Genomic DNA, 15,264 nt, shown 5'->3' with positions numbered 1-15,264 from the left:
TCTTGATGTGTAGTCTTCGATTAAAGCCTAGAATTCCTTTACACCTTAGGGGAAATCAACTCTGCACACCTCAATCTGTGCCGATAGTTTTCGCTGTGCCGAAAGCTATGCCAGTCGCTCTGCCAAAGCGTGTCAAACAAGTATCCCTGAGTTTGGCAACCCTGAAGATTTAATGACTTTTGTGATTTTTTATTTGTGATTGTGCAAGAAAACGAAGCGTGATAAAAATAAATTTATGTATGCAGCCTAACATAACTAATGCTGTATGGAAATTTCCCCAAAATAAGCAAACCAAACCAAATCGGTTCCAAGAAGACTGGTGCATGCCGGTACATTAGCTTTACTCCGTCGGATGGTTTCCGGAAAGCTGGATGTGGTTCTTCATCCGTGGCGTTGACTGTGGAACAATACAACTGCGAAGTGGAGGTGGAACTGTTCAATCGTCTGCAAGCGGAGGACGGTTACATGAAGAATAGCGGGGATTTTGAAGAAAAAAAAAGTTTTTCGATTTCCTCGAGGTGAACAAGTTTGAGCTGTCGAATGTGTTTCTGTTGTTACAACAGTGTTGCATGCCAAGGGGATGGTTCGACGTATAGTCGCTATATTCATAGTCTGGCGCATAGAATTTCAATCTATCAAAAAGCGGAACCAACTCAATATATTTTAGACCAACAATTGAAAAGGTACTATCAACTTTTATAAACAAAACGTTGATTATTGTTTCCTCGCCAATCGAACGCAAATTACCGGCATCATCGGATAGGGGAAACTTTCCTCAACCTAAGTTTGGTGTTAGTTTGCGTAATGAGCCTTGAGTCCCGAGAAAAGGGTTTCCGAAAATTTGTTCGCAATAGCTGATGTGCTCTTTTCTGTTGTTGGTCGTGATTTGCTCGATTGATTCCGTCATTTGACAGCTCAATTGGTTCCCGAGATTCTATCCGCCAGACTATGAATATAGCAAGGTACTGCAGCGTGACGTCACAAATGAATTCAGTGTTAATCGGCTGAACCTTTTTGACAGTTCAGTGGTACTGTTTACAAGCACTTAGGCTCTGAACCATTTGGTGGATTATTTTAACTTTTGGTTAAAATTTGACAGATGGAAAGTTATCGATTAACCGAGCGTGGTTACTTCTGACATACAAGAAGTTAAATTTTGACAACCTTGGCTAAGTTCTTCTCGAAAACCGGTCGATCGACAGCACAGGGATTTTCGAACATAGAAAATAACTTTCGAAATGTCACTTTTAACCACGAGTTAAATTTAACTCGGCAAACGGTTCACAGCCTTAGTCGAAAGCACTTTTCGAAAAAAATATATTTTGAAATTTCCGAATTTTAACTTGCAAATTGTCGAGGAAATGCGTGGTGAAAGGATGTGGCTCGTAGACATTGCAAAAGTGTGGTTTATATCTCACTGCATTATTTCTTTCTTTAAATAAACGAAAAGATTCATTTGGCTCATAAACATTTATTTTTGTTTTTGTATTTTCATCGTGAGTCCGCTCAAAAATAATATTCTCTCTCAGTATACCACACACAAACTCGCTTGTTGCCTGTTGAGGAGGACATTAGGTTGCTTAATGTCGAGCCTAAAGTCCATGGCACTTGAAAGCCCAGTAATGAGAAAGAATTATATTTTCAGCAAATGGATTGTAGTAAAAAATAAAGTACTTACGTTTAACAACGGAGCACAGAGGAAAACTCATCTTAAAAATGGCAGCAAAAGTTGGGTTTGATATTATGAAGTTTACAAATGTTCAGTAATTTTTACAAAAATCTCGTACAGCAGTTACTGTTTGTTTTTGTAAAATATTGGGTTTACAGTTCATTCGTCACAATTTTTACAGTATTGCGGAATTTCAGCCATTTACAGTTTTAATCAGTAATTTTTAATTACAGTTTATTGTAAATTTCAGTAAATTACGGAAATTCAGCAATTTTGATTGCGGAAAATTGGTAAAACAATATTTTTTACAAAGCTTTCGGTTAAAATTGTATTTTACAGAACCAATCCAGCAAAAAAAGTACCGAACTAGATTTATGAAATTTGGTGTGTATGGCCGCCACAATCTGGCTGAGTTTTTGGTAGGGAACATATGATTTGACATTTGGGTTGTGTCGTTTGACATGTAAACGTTCAAATTTGATCGTTTATACGTCAAACGACACAACCCAAACTTCAAATCAGGCATAACATTTGATAACGGCACAAATGCTTTTGTAATCAAACTTTTTAAGGCCCTTCACACGCGAACCAAAGTACGTTTACGCAAACCAACATTATCATCGGATAGGGGCAACTCTCGCCTTTCCGAAAGTGGTATTGGTTTGCGTGGGCGTACTTTGGTTTGCGTGTAAAGGGTCTTAGAAAGTTTGTTTACTAATGCTTTTGTGCCGTTATCAAATGGTACGCCTGAAATCTTATGTTCCCTGCCAGAAAATCAGCGAGATTGTGGCGGCCATATGCGAACGTAAAATACTGGATTGGTCCCAAGCAAATCGATTAACGTACCCCATTCTAGTCAAAATTCTAGTACACAGCAAAAAAAGTTGTTGAATATTACATCGAAACTGCTGCAACCAGGTCGATCCATCGGTTGTGTAATATCACATTGTATGATGTACATCGATTTTGCGAACAAAATTACATCCATTGATGTAATATTGTATCTGCTTTTTGCTATTACATCATTATTTCATACATCAGCTTGAATTACGTTGATCGATATTACATTTTTTTTTGCTGTGTACTACACAATGTTTGTTTTGATCCGTTATGAAATTTTTGACAGATAAAATGAGGGGTTATTGGATTTTCCTATGTTTCGAGGGGTGAATCGATTAGCTTGGGACCGAAGATAGTACCAGAGCTGAGCCAAAAAGTTGAGCACGTTTTTTCGGGACCTTCTAGTCTTAGAGTTACCAACAATCAATACGAAACTAACGATTTTAAATTGGCTCACCACTTTAGTAGCCTATTGGTCCCAAGCAAACGATTATCGTACCCTATTCTAGTTGAAATTCTATTACTACACTATGTTTGTTTTGATTCGCTATGAAAGTTTGACAGATAACATCAGGGGTGTGTGGATTCATGCAGAACATGCAGGGGTGAGTGAAATAGCTTGGGACTGCTTGGGACCGTTGTTCTGGTACTAAGTGAGCCAAAAATAATAATGTTTTTCTTCGGGACCCAGTGGTCTTAGAGTTACCTCTATGGTAAAACTGTTAGAGATGAACTAGCCTAAGGCTAAAAATCTCTTAAATAAAGAATTAAAAAAAAAAAACCTCTATGGTAAAAGTATGGACGTCTGTCAAAAGTTGTTCCAATCGAACCGTCAAAATGCACCGCTTTGCTCGATTGGAACAGCTTTTTTTTCAGTTTTGTGGTGACAGTCGTCCATACTTTTACCATAGAGGTAACTCTAAGACCACTGGGTCCCGAAGAAAATCATTATTATTTTTGGCTCACTCAGTACCAGAACAACGGTCCCAAGCAGTCCCAAGCTATTTCACTCACCCCTGCATGTTCTGCATGAATCCACACACCCCTGATGTTATCTGTCAAACTTTCATAGCGAATCAAAACAAACATAGTGTAGTAATAGAATTTCAACTAGAATAGGGTACGTTAATCGTTTGCTTGGGACCAATAGGCTACTAAAGTGGTGAGCCAATTTAAAATCGTTAGTTTCGTATTGATTGTTGGTATTACTCCTTCACTATTGAGAAATGATGAAGTATTCGGTGTTGATACAGTTGTCATTCTTGCCTTCATCGCAAGGAATCGATTCTAAATGAAAGGTCCCGCTATTTATACCCTTCGGAGTGTTGGAATACCTCCAAAGGCGCGCCCCTTTGTCAGTCGAAATGGGATTCCTTAGCAATAAAAATAAGCAATGACACCGATAATGACCATGCATCAGAACCCTAGTCTTAACCACTTCAAACTAGAGAACAATGAATAGAAGATTAGGAATCACATAGATGAAGACTAACTAACTCATTTTTTCCTTGTTTCAAAATCATCCTCGGTACAGGCAACCCGAGGACTTATCACTATCAACAAGGCATAAAAAGTAACAAGGACTAAGATGTGTTCCTTTGATTACTGAAAAATCCTGTACCTCTAGTTTGAAGTAGTCAAGACTAAGATTCGGTGGTAGATCTTACATCCCGTAACGTACCACGAAAAGGTGATCTACCCACGTTACGGGGCATGTTGGTATTACTTCTGAGTGAAGTCAACGATTTACATAGTTGAAGATGCTAATTTCAAATAACAGACTGTAGTGGTAGTTTTTATACGATAGATGGAGTAGATGAAAGTATACACACTCAGAAAATAATACCGAACTCAGTTTAATTTTCTACCGAACCTCTTCGGTTACCAACGAGAAACCGAATAAATGGTTTAAAACCATCGTTTATCGAAGCTGACCCGAATTTCAGTAAAAAAGTATAAATTTGACAGATAGAAATGAAGACTGAACCGAAAAGTACGGTAAAGTATCACCATTTACGAATTCGCTACGTGAAAACCGAGAAACTCGGTAAACTGAACCGAATATTCGCTAAAACGTGTTAAACGTCAAACGTTCCACTTGCGCTCATCTTCGCGACGGAAATTTTGACCGAAAACTCGGTTCTCTAAGCTGAGTCTAAAATCGGTCAGCCATTTTTTCTCGCGTGTGCTCATCGGACGTGTGCAAAACTTTAGTAAAAATGGAAAAAGTTCTGGAGTAGCTGTAACAGGAGGATGCACGTTTGATTGAAATCTTTTGTAAATATTTGAAACTAACTGTATGATTTTATTTGCAGGCATCTTGTGCTATAGTTTGTCTCTACTGCCGTGAAAATGTACAAGATTATGTCTCTGGCTTGCAAAATATCACATCAAAGTCAGTGATATTTTTTTTTTACTGTACTTTTCCACGCTGTAACTCGCATTACGGGAGATTTTATTCTCCAAAACAAATTAAATAAATATATTTCCTACATTCCTTTGACAAAACTGGTTTAATTTTTATAAAAATTCGAAGCAACGCATCCTTAATCAAAATTTAAAGCGGGATTTGAAGTGAAAACCGAGCGCTGCCTAAGAGAACCGAATTCCGTAATTACAACAGGTGGGTCGGTTTGTTTGACAGCGCTCGGTAATTCTTGAGTAAACCAGTTTTCGGTTATTTCTGCTTAAATTTATTTTTCATCAACCGAGATTTTCGGTAACTTTGACAGATTGTGGGTAACAATAAGAACTAACGACAGCTCGCTTATTCCTCTTTGAACCGAACAGACTACCGAGCGTTCAGCAGATAAAAACTCGGTTGAAATCAAACCGAGTTCGGTAATATTTTCTAAGCGTGTAGAGTTGATAGTTCCGTTAGAGTATACACTGAAACAAATCGACATGTACCGTTTATTGGATCCATCTTATAACATAGCAATGTCAGCAGATTTATTCATTCTATGTGATGATTGATAGATTCCATTGGATTATCACTTAAAAACTATGACTGCGATATGGAATGATTTCTATCGTAATTTCACATACTTAGTACTTGATAATACTTTGCTTCGAACGTGGTTAGCGAAGGTAAGAAGTATATGAATATTGTCTGATATATTTCATGGTGAAAAACTGTTGATATGTCATGGGTGGGAACAGACATCTAGAAACTAATGGAAAATCATATAAGTTTGCACTACGAGAAAATTCAGTAAAATATACCTGTTTTCATGATGAATATTGCTCACTAAAATATATATCTTATAAGATAATCATGTATATTTTATTGGAGTTGCTTTTACTGATTTTTGACGTTTGTTGATATGTCGCGTGTAAATAGACATGTAGAAACTATTGGACTGTCATTTAACTTTGCAGTATAGGAAAACATGTATATCTCATTGTAATAGCTTGCTTTGATTTTTGACATTTAAAGATTGTAAACAGATCTATCCCAATCTTAAATAGTCATATAGAAATGCCTTTTAAGAAATCCAACAGCAAGCATTTGTTTTTGCATGTTTTTCTGGGATGAATATCGCTCCCAATAAAATACATCTTACATGATTGTTCTTTATAAATTATTGAAACAATTTTCAACGATGTTAACGTACACTCATTAAAATGATTAGTTGAACTAAATACTACTAACAACAATGATACTGTATTGAATAATCTTTGTTTGTTATTGTTTCATATGATAATTGGTTCCAGAAAAGAATGTATTGAGATTGAAAAAAAAAATGATTCTACTGTAATATTTACTTTGCTATAATTCTAATTGTAAGCCTTCTACACGGCTAATTCAGATTCCAGCCTTAAGTAGTATTCGAACTTCATGAGCCAGTTCTATCAAATCATATAATTTAGTCGTTGATTTATTGCACACAGGTGCATTAAGAAAGATTTGAACAAACCACACCACCGAAACGGAACATAAATTTGTCAGTGCTATTTGTCTTCACTCTAGCAAAACGAGCATAAAGTTGCACTACATTCCATGTCGGGAGAGCTGTTCTTACTTCATGCTATTTGAACGAGCTCAATCTTGAAGTCAGCCGTGGCCCAGTGGAATCGAGCACAGACACCGAAAGCATCACACCTCAACAGATCTTGATCGAATCCCAAATCAGCTACAATAAAAAAGGCACAACTGTGAAAGCTTCCACTGCCTGATGTTTATTTTTCGAATTTATTTTTAGAAATCGATTAAATATATATGTCAAAAGAAGAAGTAAATTTCATGTTATTTTCACATAAACTTTACTTCGATTGATTTATGACACATATATTATATTGTGGTGAAAAGTATAGCTTATGCTTATGGGTTTCAAATCCATTTCAGTTAATTATTATAATTTGATCGATTTTCATTTATCATATGACGATCATATAAAAGTTACCAAATTATCAGCATTGTAAATGTATCAGATATTCATATAGAATATACCTGACACATTTTCAATCATATCATTTTCAATGGATTATCTTATAGCGCAAATTTATTAGACTTCCACATAACAGGAATATGTCAAATTCGTTCAGTGTACGGCAGTGTGAAAATTGCATATAGATAGTAGAATCATAGAGGTAACTCTAAGATTAGAAGCATAGAGGTAACTCTAAGACCACTGGGTCCCGAAGAAAATCATTATTATTTTTGGCTCACTCAGTACCAGAACAACGGTCCCAAGCAGTCCCAAGCTATTTCACTCACCCCTGCATGAATCCACACACCCCTGATGTTATCTGTCAAACTTTCATAGCGAATCAAAACAAACATAGTGTAGTAATAGAGTTTCAACTAGAATAGGGTACGTTAATCGTTTGCTTGGGACCAATAGGCTACTAAAGTGGTGAGCCAATTTAAAATCGTTAGTTTCGTATTGATTGTTGCTAGAAGGTCCCGCAATAACGTGCTCAACTTCACCCCTCAAAACATAGGAAAAACCTTTAACCCCTCATTTTATCTGTCAAACTTTCATACCGAATCAAAACAAACATTGCGTAGTACTGGAATTTATACTAGAATGGGGTTACACAACGTACCCCATTCTAGTGGACATTCTACTACTACACAATGTTTGTTTTGATCCGCTATGAAAGTTTGACAGATAAAATGAGGGGTTAGTGGATTTTCCTATGTTTCGAGGGGTGAATCGATTAGCTTGGGACCGAAGAGGGTACCAGAGCTGAGCCAAAAAGTTGAGCACGTTATTTCGGGACCTTCTAGTCTTAGAGTTAGCTCTATGATATTACCATAGAGGTAACTCTAAGACCACTGGGTCCCGAAGAAAATCATTATTATTTTTGGCTCACTCAGTACCAGAACAACGGTCCCAAGCAGTCCCAAGCTATTTCACTCACCCCTGCATGTTCTGCATGAATCCACACACCCCTGATGTTATCTGTCAAACTTTCATAGCGAATCAAAACAAACATAGTGTAGTAATAGAATTTCAACTAGAATAGGGTACGTTAATCGTTTGCTTGGGACCAATAGGCTACTAAAGTGGTGAGCCAATTTAAAATCGTTAGTTTCGTATTGATTGTTGCTAGAAGGTCCCGAAAAAAGGCGCTCAACTTTTTGGCTCAGCTCTGGTACTCTCTTCGGTCCCAAGCTAATCGATTCACCCCTCGAAACATAGGAAAAACCAATAACCCATCATTTTATCTGCCAAACTTTCATAGCGAATCAAAACAAACATTGCGTAGTACTAGAATTTCGACTAGTCAAGTAGTGAGCCAATTTAAATTCGGTAGTTTCGTATTGATTGTTAATATTACTCTATTAAAGTTCTTATGAAAAATAAATTGACTCTTCTCAGAGACGCTAAAACACTTGGATTTTTTACGAATGCAATTTCTCTTTATGTTGATGTCAGCCTTGAATGTTGATTGTCTGCATTCAATTCAGGTGAAATCTGTTTCGTAAGGTTTAGCAGAAAAGGTACGAAGATTATGGGATTTGATGATAGTGATCCAGTATTATCCGTCGATGGATGATGGTGGGTTGTAAACTTCTGGAATGCTTGCTTCGTCAAATATCTAGCCTTGACATATAGACGAGTGCACGGATGGATTTGAGTTCACTCACTCGACAAAAAGTGACACAACAGCGGGGCCCTGTTTACTAAAAATGAACACATATGTGTTCATTTTTAGTAAACAGGGCCCCGCTGTTGTGTCACTTTTTGTCGAGTGAGTGAACTCAAATCCATCCGTGCACTCGTCTATGGGAAATAAACACGCACAAAAACAGGCTGCTGTGTTACCGTGCATTCAATAATGAGCAACTCGAGTTACTCAGAGTTACTACAAATAAACTCCAATATTACTCATGATTAAAAGCTGACTTGCCCCTAGTCCTGTGCAGTTGGACATATTATCACAATTTTCAGAATGTTATTTGCAAACGAATTTTACTCTGATGAACGCAAATGCAACGAATGTTTTGTACCATAACGCTCGAATGACAGTTAAAAACTGGTAATCATGGGTTGCTTTGGCATGTCAAAAACTAACAAACAATGGTGGGTGGTTAGAATGCTGTTAATAAAACATTGGTCAGCTCACATGGATACCACGGGATACAAATGACTATACTAGATGAAATGATAGTATTTTCACTATAGTTTCATTATATTGATGAGTCGTCTGCCCCTTTTTGCCTCTTTGAAGTTTGTGGATGCTTGAAATTTGGCTATTTTTGAGCTGATATTGCCTATAACATTTTCTGTTTTGCAGATAGAACCTTTTTGTCTTCAGTAAAGTTGTGTATTTATAGTACATTAGTACATTATAGTCATCTAAAACAAATGATTTCGGAAATATTTACAAAAAACGGATTTGTGAGGCTCTTCTGTAAAAAAAAGCTTCATAACTCAAAATCGCAAGCAGATAGAGACATGGCGTCTTCTACTAAGTTTTTAGTTATGAAGCAACCTACAACTTAGCTTAAGTCTTCATATCTCTATCTAGACAAACTAAAAATTTAGATTCTGCAGCGGCACCAGCGGTGAAATTCCGAACTAAAACTTAACTTCATTCAATGGGTCTTGTCTTGTCATTTATAAAAACTCTTCTGAAGACACCCTATTGAAAAAACCTCTGTGAAAGATGCTAATGCAAAAAGTTCATGGATTTGGCCTTTTGCACCACTGTGGCCCGGTGTAAAAACCTAAAAAAGTACGGTTCAAGTGGACGGACCGTGCTGATGAGTGTCGCGCGTGAAGGTGGTGAACTTTGGTGTGTCAGCGGAACGGAGATTCACCTCACCCAACGTAAAATTTAACCCGTTAGATGGAATTCGCATACTCCCAATTGTAGGAAAACCCTGACTTCAAATCGCGACGATAAACAAAACAAGACGGCCAAAACACGATCCCGGAAGCTGTACACGACGATGCTGACGAAGTTCGATTCACGTATTCTTCCCTTCCCTCCACTAACTGCTTTCGGAAACTAGAATATATGACACGAAATCTATAATCCAACTTTGATATTTCTTTATTTGCGAATAGAACTAGTTGCAAACGGATGATTGATACAAATTTGTTAAAACTACTACAATAGAAATAAAATACGAATAATTTGAGTTAGCGAAATTTACTATCATACTATTAAATATGTAGAGAATTTTCTCACAGCCGGAGAGGCCATGGATAACATGTGCAACAGTACCACACTCGATAAATTGCAATTATGCTTGTATCATATAGTCAACAATGTGTACGGTGTGACGAGAACTAACTGTTTCAAATCACCTCCAAGATTTTCAGGCGTCCTACTTCTCTTAGGTGCTAATCAGTCTTGTGTTGGTCTTAGATTTATTATCGATTTAATGGTGCGATGAAGAAAAATGCTTCTCTGAGGCTTCGTGGTATAAAGTTCATACAATCATCTCTAGTAACCCGCTGCGATCGAGGTATTGGCTTTGCTTGGTGCTGTTTTTTTTCTACCTAGGCTGATTGACTATTGTTAAGAGTTGTCTTATTGCATTACAAAGGTACCTAATTGGAAGATACGCATGAGAGCTATCTTTGCATTGCTACGTTTGCTGTAGCCGACTAGTTAGTTAAATCTTTTGCTAATTATGCTATGTATAATTTATTGTTTCGAATAGATATTTATAATCTCGGTTTCATCAGATCATTTCCGTTGTTGTAGTTGTTGTTGTTGTTGCTACAATTAAAACTAATGCAATCAAGATGAAATGTCTTTTAGTTAGAATATTAAGTTTTGATGATAGATTTTTGTGTATGCAAATGTGTCTACAATAATGTATGCTCTATTTGGCTTCAGTTTCAAACTGCATTTGTCTATGGAAAACTGTTAATTTGCTATTTTGGCATGCAGAGTTTGGAAAACCGCATCATCAGACAGTTGCATTGTTGCATTTTTTGATCTAGAGGTAAGAAATACTTTGAGTGATCCGTACTGTCTGCTGTCGCACGGTTTTCCAATCCTCTTGGACGGCATGATATTTGTACTGCAGTATTCGATTTGTGTTTTATACAGAGTTCACTTAGTTTAAAAATTATTCAATAATTTTCGGCAAAATTCAATGATCTGTTCGATAAAAGTCGATTAGTTTTTTTTTCTAATACAAAAGTTAATAAAGTTCTTTCCACTTCGCTTACCGAATGAAAATAACATTACTTTGATTCAGACTCCTGTGGAGTCTCCTTTGGTTTGACGACAGGTGGCATCCCGGCAGTGCTTTCCGCTATTTCCATATGCTATAACACACTAGTACTAGTGCTTCGGTTGCCGATGGTGACGGATCCGTTGGTGTGAGTTATCAGTACAGGAGCCTTGTTCCGTCCGAGACCGAACATGGGCACATAGCGTAGAAGATTGTTGCTGCTTCGGGATATGTCCGGTTCACGTTGTAGCAGCGGTTCAATGGGATTGTAGACATTCAGGGTTATGCCCCCGTTGGTGATGCCTGAGGTTTCACCATTTGGCAGTGTATTACTTCGAAAATCAGTATCGACGTTGAGGTCGTTTAGGTTAATTCCACGTCGCATGTTCATTTTGGTGTATCCGGTAGTCGTTTGATTGAGGTCATTCATTTGGGAGGTGCCCATCAGCAGGTCCGCAGTTGGTTCATCTTTTCGTTTTCGTAATCCTGGTAGCAGTTCAAATTGATCACTGTCAGTTTCGGCCATCTGAACCGAAGCCAGCGGGACATCCAAGCAAGGGCTCAAAAGTCTCGGGTAGTTCGAGATAAATTCCGACACTTCTGATGCCATGGGTCGTTTCTTGTAATCTTGATTCCAACATGCTTTCATAAGTCCTTCCAACTGCGGTTTGACACCTGTCGGAATCGTTAAACAATTTCCGTCCTTTACATGATCGAGAACCTGGTTGTTGGTCATTCCTTGGTACGGGAATGATCCAAATGTGATTATTTCATACAGCAATACTCCATAGGACCAAACATCCGATGCTGGAGTGAATATTCCCAGTGCCAGCGATTCAGGAGACATCCACCGAACTGGGAGCATACCTTTCCGATTGAAGCGGTAGTAATCGTTTTCAAAAGTTGGACGTGCCATACCGAAATCGCCCAGTTTGACTACCCTTTGAGCGTTTACCATACAATTGCGACAGGCCAGGTCCCGATGTACGTATTTTTGTTCAGCAAGATACGACAGAGCTCGTGAGACATCCAGGGCCATCATGGTTAACCGTTTGGGAGATACATCCGAGTCCTCCGAAGGCTTATTATTCACCAAATGACGACGGGCAAGCAGATACGTTTTCAGATCACCGTACAGCATGAATTCCATGATCGTATACACTGGCTCCGTCTGCAGGCAGACTCCCAACAGCTTCACGATGTTGTTATGATCGAATCGTTTCATGGCTTCCGCTTCCGAAAGGAAATCTACCTTGTCTTCCGTAGTTGATCCAATCTTCAGCGTCTTAACAGCCACAGCGGTCCAACCTTCGTCTCCGATCTGTGCCTCACCACCATAGACAGTTCCGAATGCTCCTTCGCCTAGCCTTCGGTTGATCACCACCCGATCCTTCGCTACCTCCCACTTGTCCAACGTATTCACCGGAATCGACGATGGCGACAGCAAATCGATTCCGAACTTTTGCAAATATTTCGCCGAATGTTTCATCTTCCGATCATATCGAACTTGGAAATAGCAGAACGAAGCCAGCGAAATGATTGCAATCGTAACTACGCACATGCACCCGATGAAGACGTACACTGCACCGTCACAATCCATTCCGAAAAACCTTGCCAGCCCACTCAGAGTACAATCCAGTGCTCCATCTTCCGGAATTTTACCATCCCTGGTCATCCAAACGATTGCCGACTGGTTCAAAGAGAGCGTCCCTCCGACCAGCTGGTACTCACTTTCGGAAATGTTCGGAGTAAACTGCCCCACCATGTTCGGCGTCCCGTTGATCCACTGAAGCACATTGATGATGGTGTATCTTGATCCTTCATCGCCGAACCTAATTCTCCCGGATACCCCTTGGAAGTCCGTTGCTCGTATTACCTCCATCAACCGCTTCGTAGTTTTAATCGAATGTAGATCACTCAGATAGGAAGGATCCTCTCGAATCAACCGGTTCAATGCCAGTGCGTAAACCCAAACGGCATCGTAAGCATACCCGGCGTAATCCGATTCGATCAGATCATGCTGGCGGAGAGTTTCCCGGTACTGCGACATCCACTTGCCAACGGTGCCATTGGCGGCCGTATCCAGACCCCTGTGGCTATCGGCAAAGGGGGAATGGGCCAGCGAAAAGTGACCGTTGATGGCTTTGAGCATCTCCTGCCGGGTACATTGGACCATCGACCGGATGGGACTGTCGTTGCTGAGATTCCACAGATTGGTCAGCCACACCGGCAGGAACCAGACGTAGCCGTTCTCTGCCGTCATCTGAAAACAAAAATAAACAAGAGTAGGATGTGCGTGAGTGTACTGGGCATATTGAGAATACTAAAGATAGTAGTTAAAAGGAATCTTTCATTAATCGTTTATCGGTGATTGAAAGGATTACATTGAACTCAGCGTAAATCTAATGCGGCAATTGCAGAACATCATGACAGTTCCAATAACTCCAAGAATATTTCAGGAAATTCAAGAAAACTTCTGATACGTTTAAAGATCTTTGAAAAAGATCGGAGAGCATCGAGAAAGTTCTGATAACTTCAGGGCAGTTCCATGAACATTCGAAAAATTGTGAAAATCAAGACTTTCCCACGCAAAGCAACATCACAATCGGGTAGGGGAAGCAGCAACCTACCAGATGGCTAGGTTGGTTTACGTGAACGTGTCTTGAATACCTAGAAATCATCGAGAGAAGTCATTGTTTACCAAAGCTGTTACGCCCTGATTCCAACTCTATCTAGATATCATCATTGCAAGTAATTTTTAACAATTTTCAAATTAAAAACAAAAATGATATTTCACAAATAGCAGCGCTTGGGTCGGTTGCTATCGCGCTGCTATATTTGTCAACTCGTTGTTCACCGAGAGGCAGGTTGTTATTTCCCACACTTGAATAGCAACCCCCGGTGCGGATGGTCTAAGAGCATCTAAGTTGCTATTCGAGCTGCTAGTTTGCCAACTTTAGCCATTGCTTTTTTAGTTAGCACCTTGTTTACGCACCGATCGTTGCTATCACGATTGTGAATTTACGTTTTCGGCTTTCGCACCGATAGTTGCTAAACTTATCGTCGAACTTCGAACTAAAATTGATCACAGAGATTCGTGATTGTTTTTTCGGCAATATTGAAGACTGAAGATTGAAGGTTAAGATCCAACTACAGACCCAGGTACTCAGATCCGAATAGCCCAGTGATTTTTTTTAATCACTTGTTGTGATGTTACATGATTGAATTTGAATCTGTGACCAACATGCGCACACTAGTGGTCAAGAAACTGTCATCTGGGAGATCCGGAACATCCATAAAAGTGGTCAATTGGTAAAAATGATCCAAATATCGATCTTCGTATGCTCATCTTATAAAAGTTACTCTTCAAAAGGCATAAAGGCATTTTCGGATGCCCATCTGGATTACTAGATTACATATTTTAGCTTGTGAATTGATCAAAAAATGTTGAAACCTTTAAGAAGTTCTGATTGATAGAAATGTGAGGAAGTTAAAAGATCTTTAAGCAAGGCAATCTTATAGATTTCAGGAAAATTTACTTCAGCGAAGATCAAGAGCTTCAGGGCAATTCCATTAAATTAAGGAAAATTTAAACTTAAAGACCTATGAGTGAGTTGCATGAACTTTGGGTTAGTTCTGAAAATGTTAGGGCAGTTCAATGAATATCAGGAAAACTGTGAGAACTTGAGGGACGTTCTTAAAACTTTAGGTTCGTTTCGAGTCGTTTCAGTAAAATAAAGGAAACCATCAAGAAGTTCCGAAAATTTATGGAGAGTAAAAAAAACTTCAGGGAATGAACAGAAAAACATTAAGAAAGCTACACATGATCCATGTTTAAAGGGAAGTTTAAAAATCTTCTGGGCAGTTCCAGGCATGAAAAATCATTTGCATTCATTTCGTGCATTCATTTACATTCATTTGCCCCTAACTTTTTTCATCAACAGAATTCTGCAAAATGGTGTATGAAGCTTTTGTAGGTTTTGTTAACAACAAAAAAGGATCCGGTAAACACCCGCCGTCCTGACTGCGGTGGCTCAGCCAATAGAGCCAGTCTCGCCACCGCAGTTAATCGTCAAGCAGGACGAAGCAGGCGATACCAGAAGTG

The 15,264-nt window shown here is 38.8% G+C and overlaps 1 protein-coding gene across 1 annotated transcript in view; it reads right to left on the bottom strand.

Annotated features, from left to right (window-relative positions):
- Positions 1-10,026: 10,026 nt before the first annotated feature.
- LOC135699007 (uncharacterized) overlaps positions 10,027-15,264 on the bottom strand; it is a 182,179-nt gene continuing 176,941 nt past the window's right edge. Inside the window, exon 7 of the mRNA XM_065219183.1 lies at positions 10,027-13,422. Coding sequence (XP_065075255.1) covers positions 11,254-13,422 — 2,169 coding nt within the window. The 3' untranslated portion in view covers positions 10,027-11,253. The remainder of the gene's footprint in view (positions 13,423-15,264) is intronic.

The sequence above is a fragment of the Ochlerotatus camptorhynchus genome, unplaced genomic scaffold, assembly GCF_037179485.1.
Source record: "Ochlerotatus camptorhynchus isolate MF236.1 unplaced genomic scaffold, CSIRO-AGI_Acam_v1.1 ptg000101l, whole genome shotgun sequence".
In the NCBI taxonomy this organism is placed as follows: Eukaryota; Metazoa; Arthropoda; class Insecta; order Diptera; family Culicidae; genus Ochlerotatus; species Ochlerotatus camptorhynchus.
The sequence above is the reverse complement of the archived record's forward strand: the minus strand, read 5'-3'. Positions and strand labels throughout refer to the sequence as shown.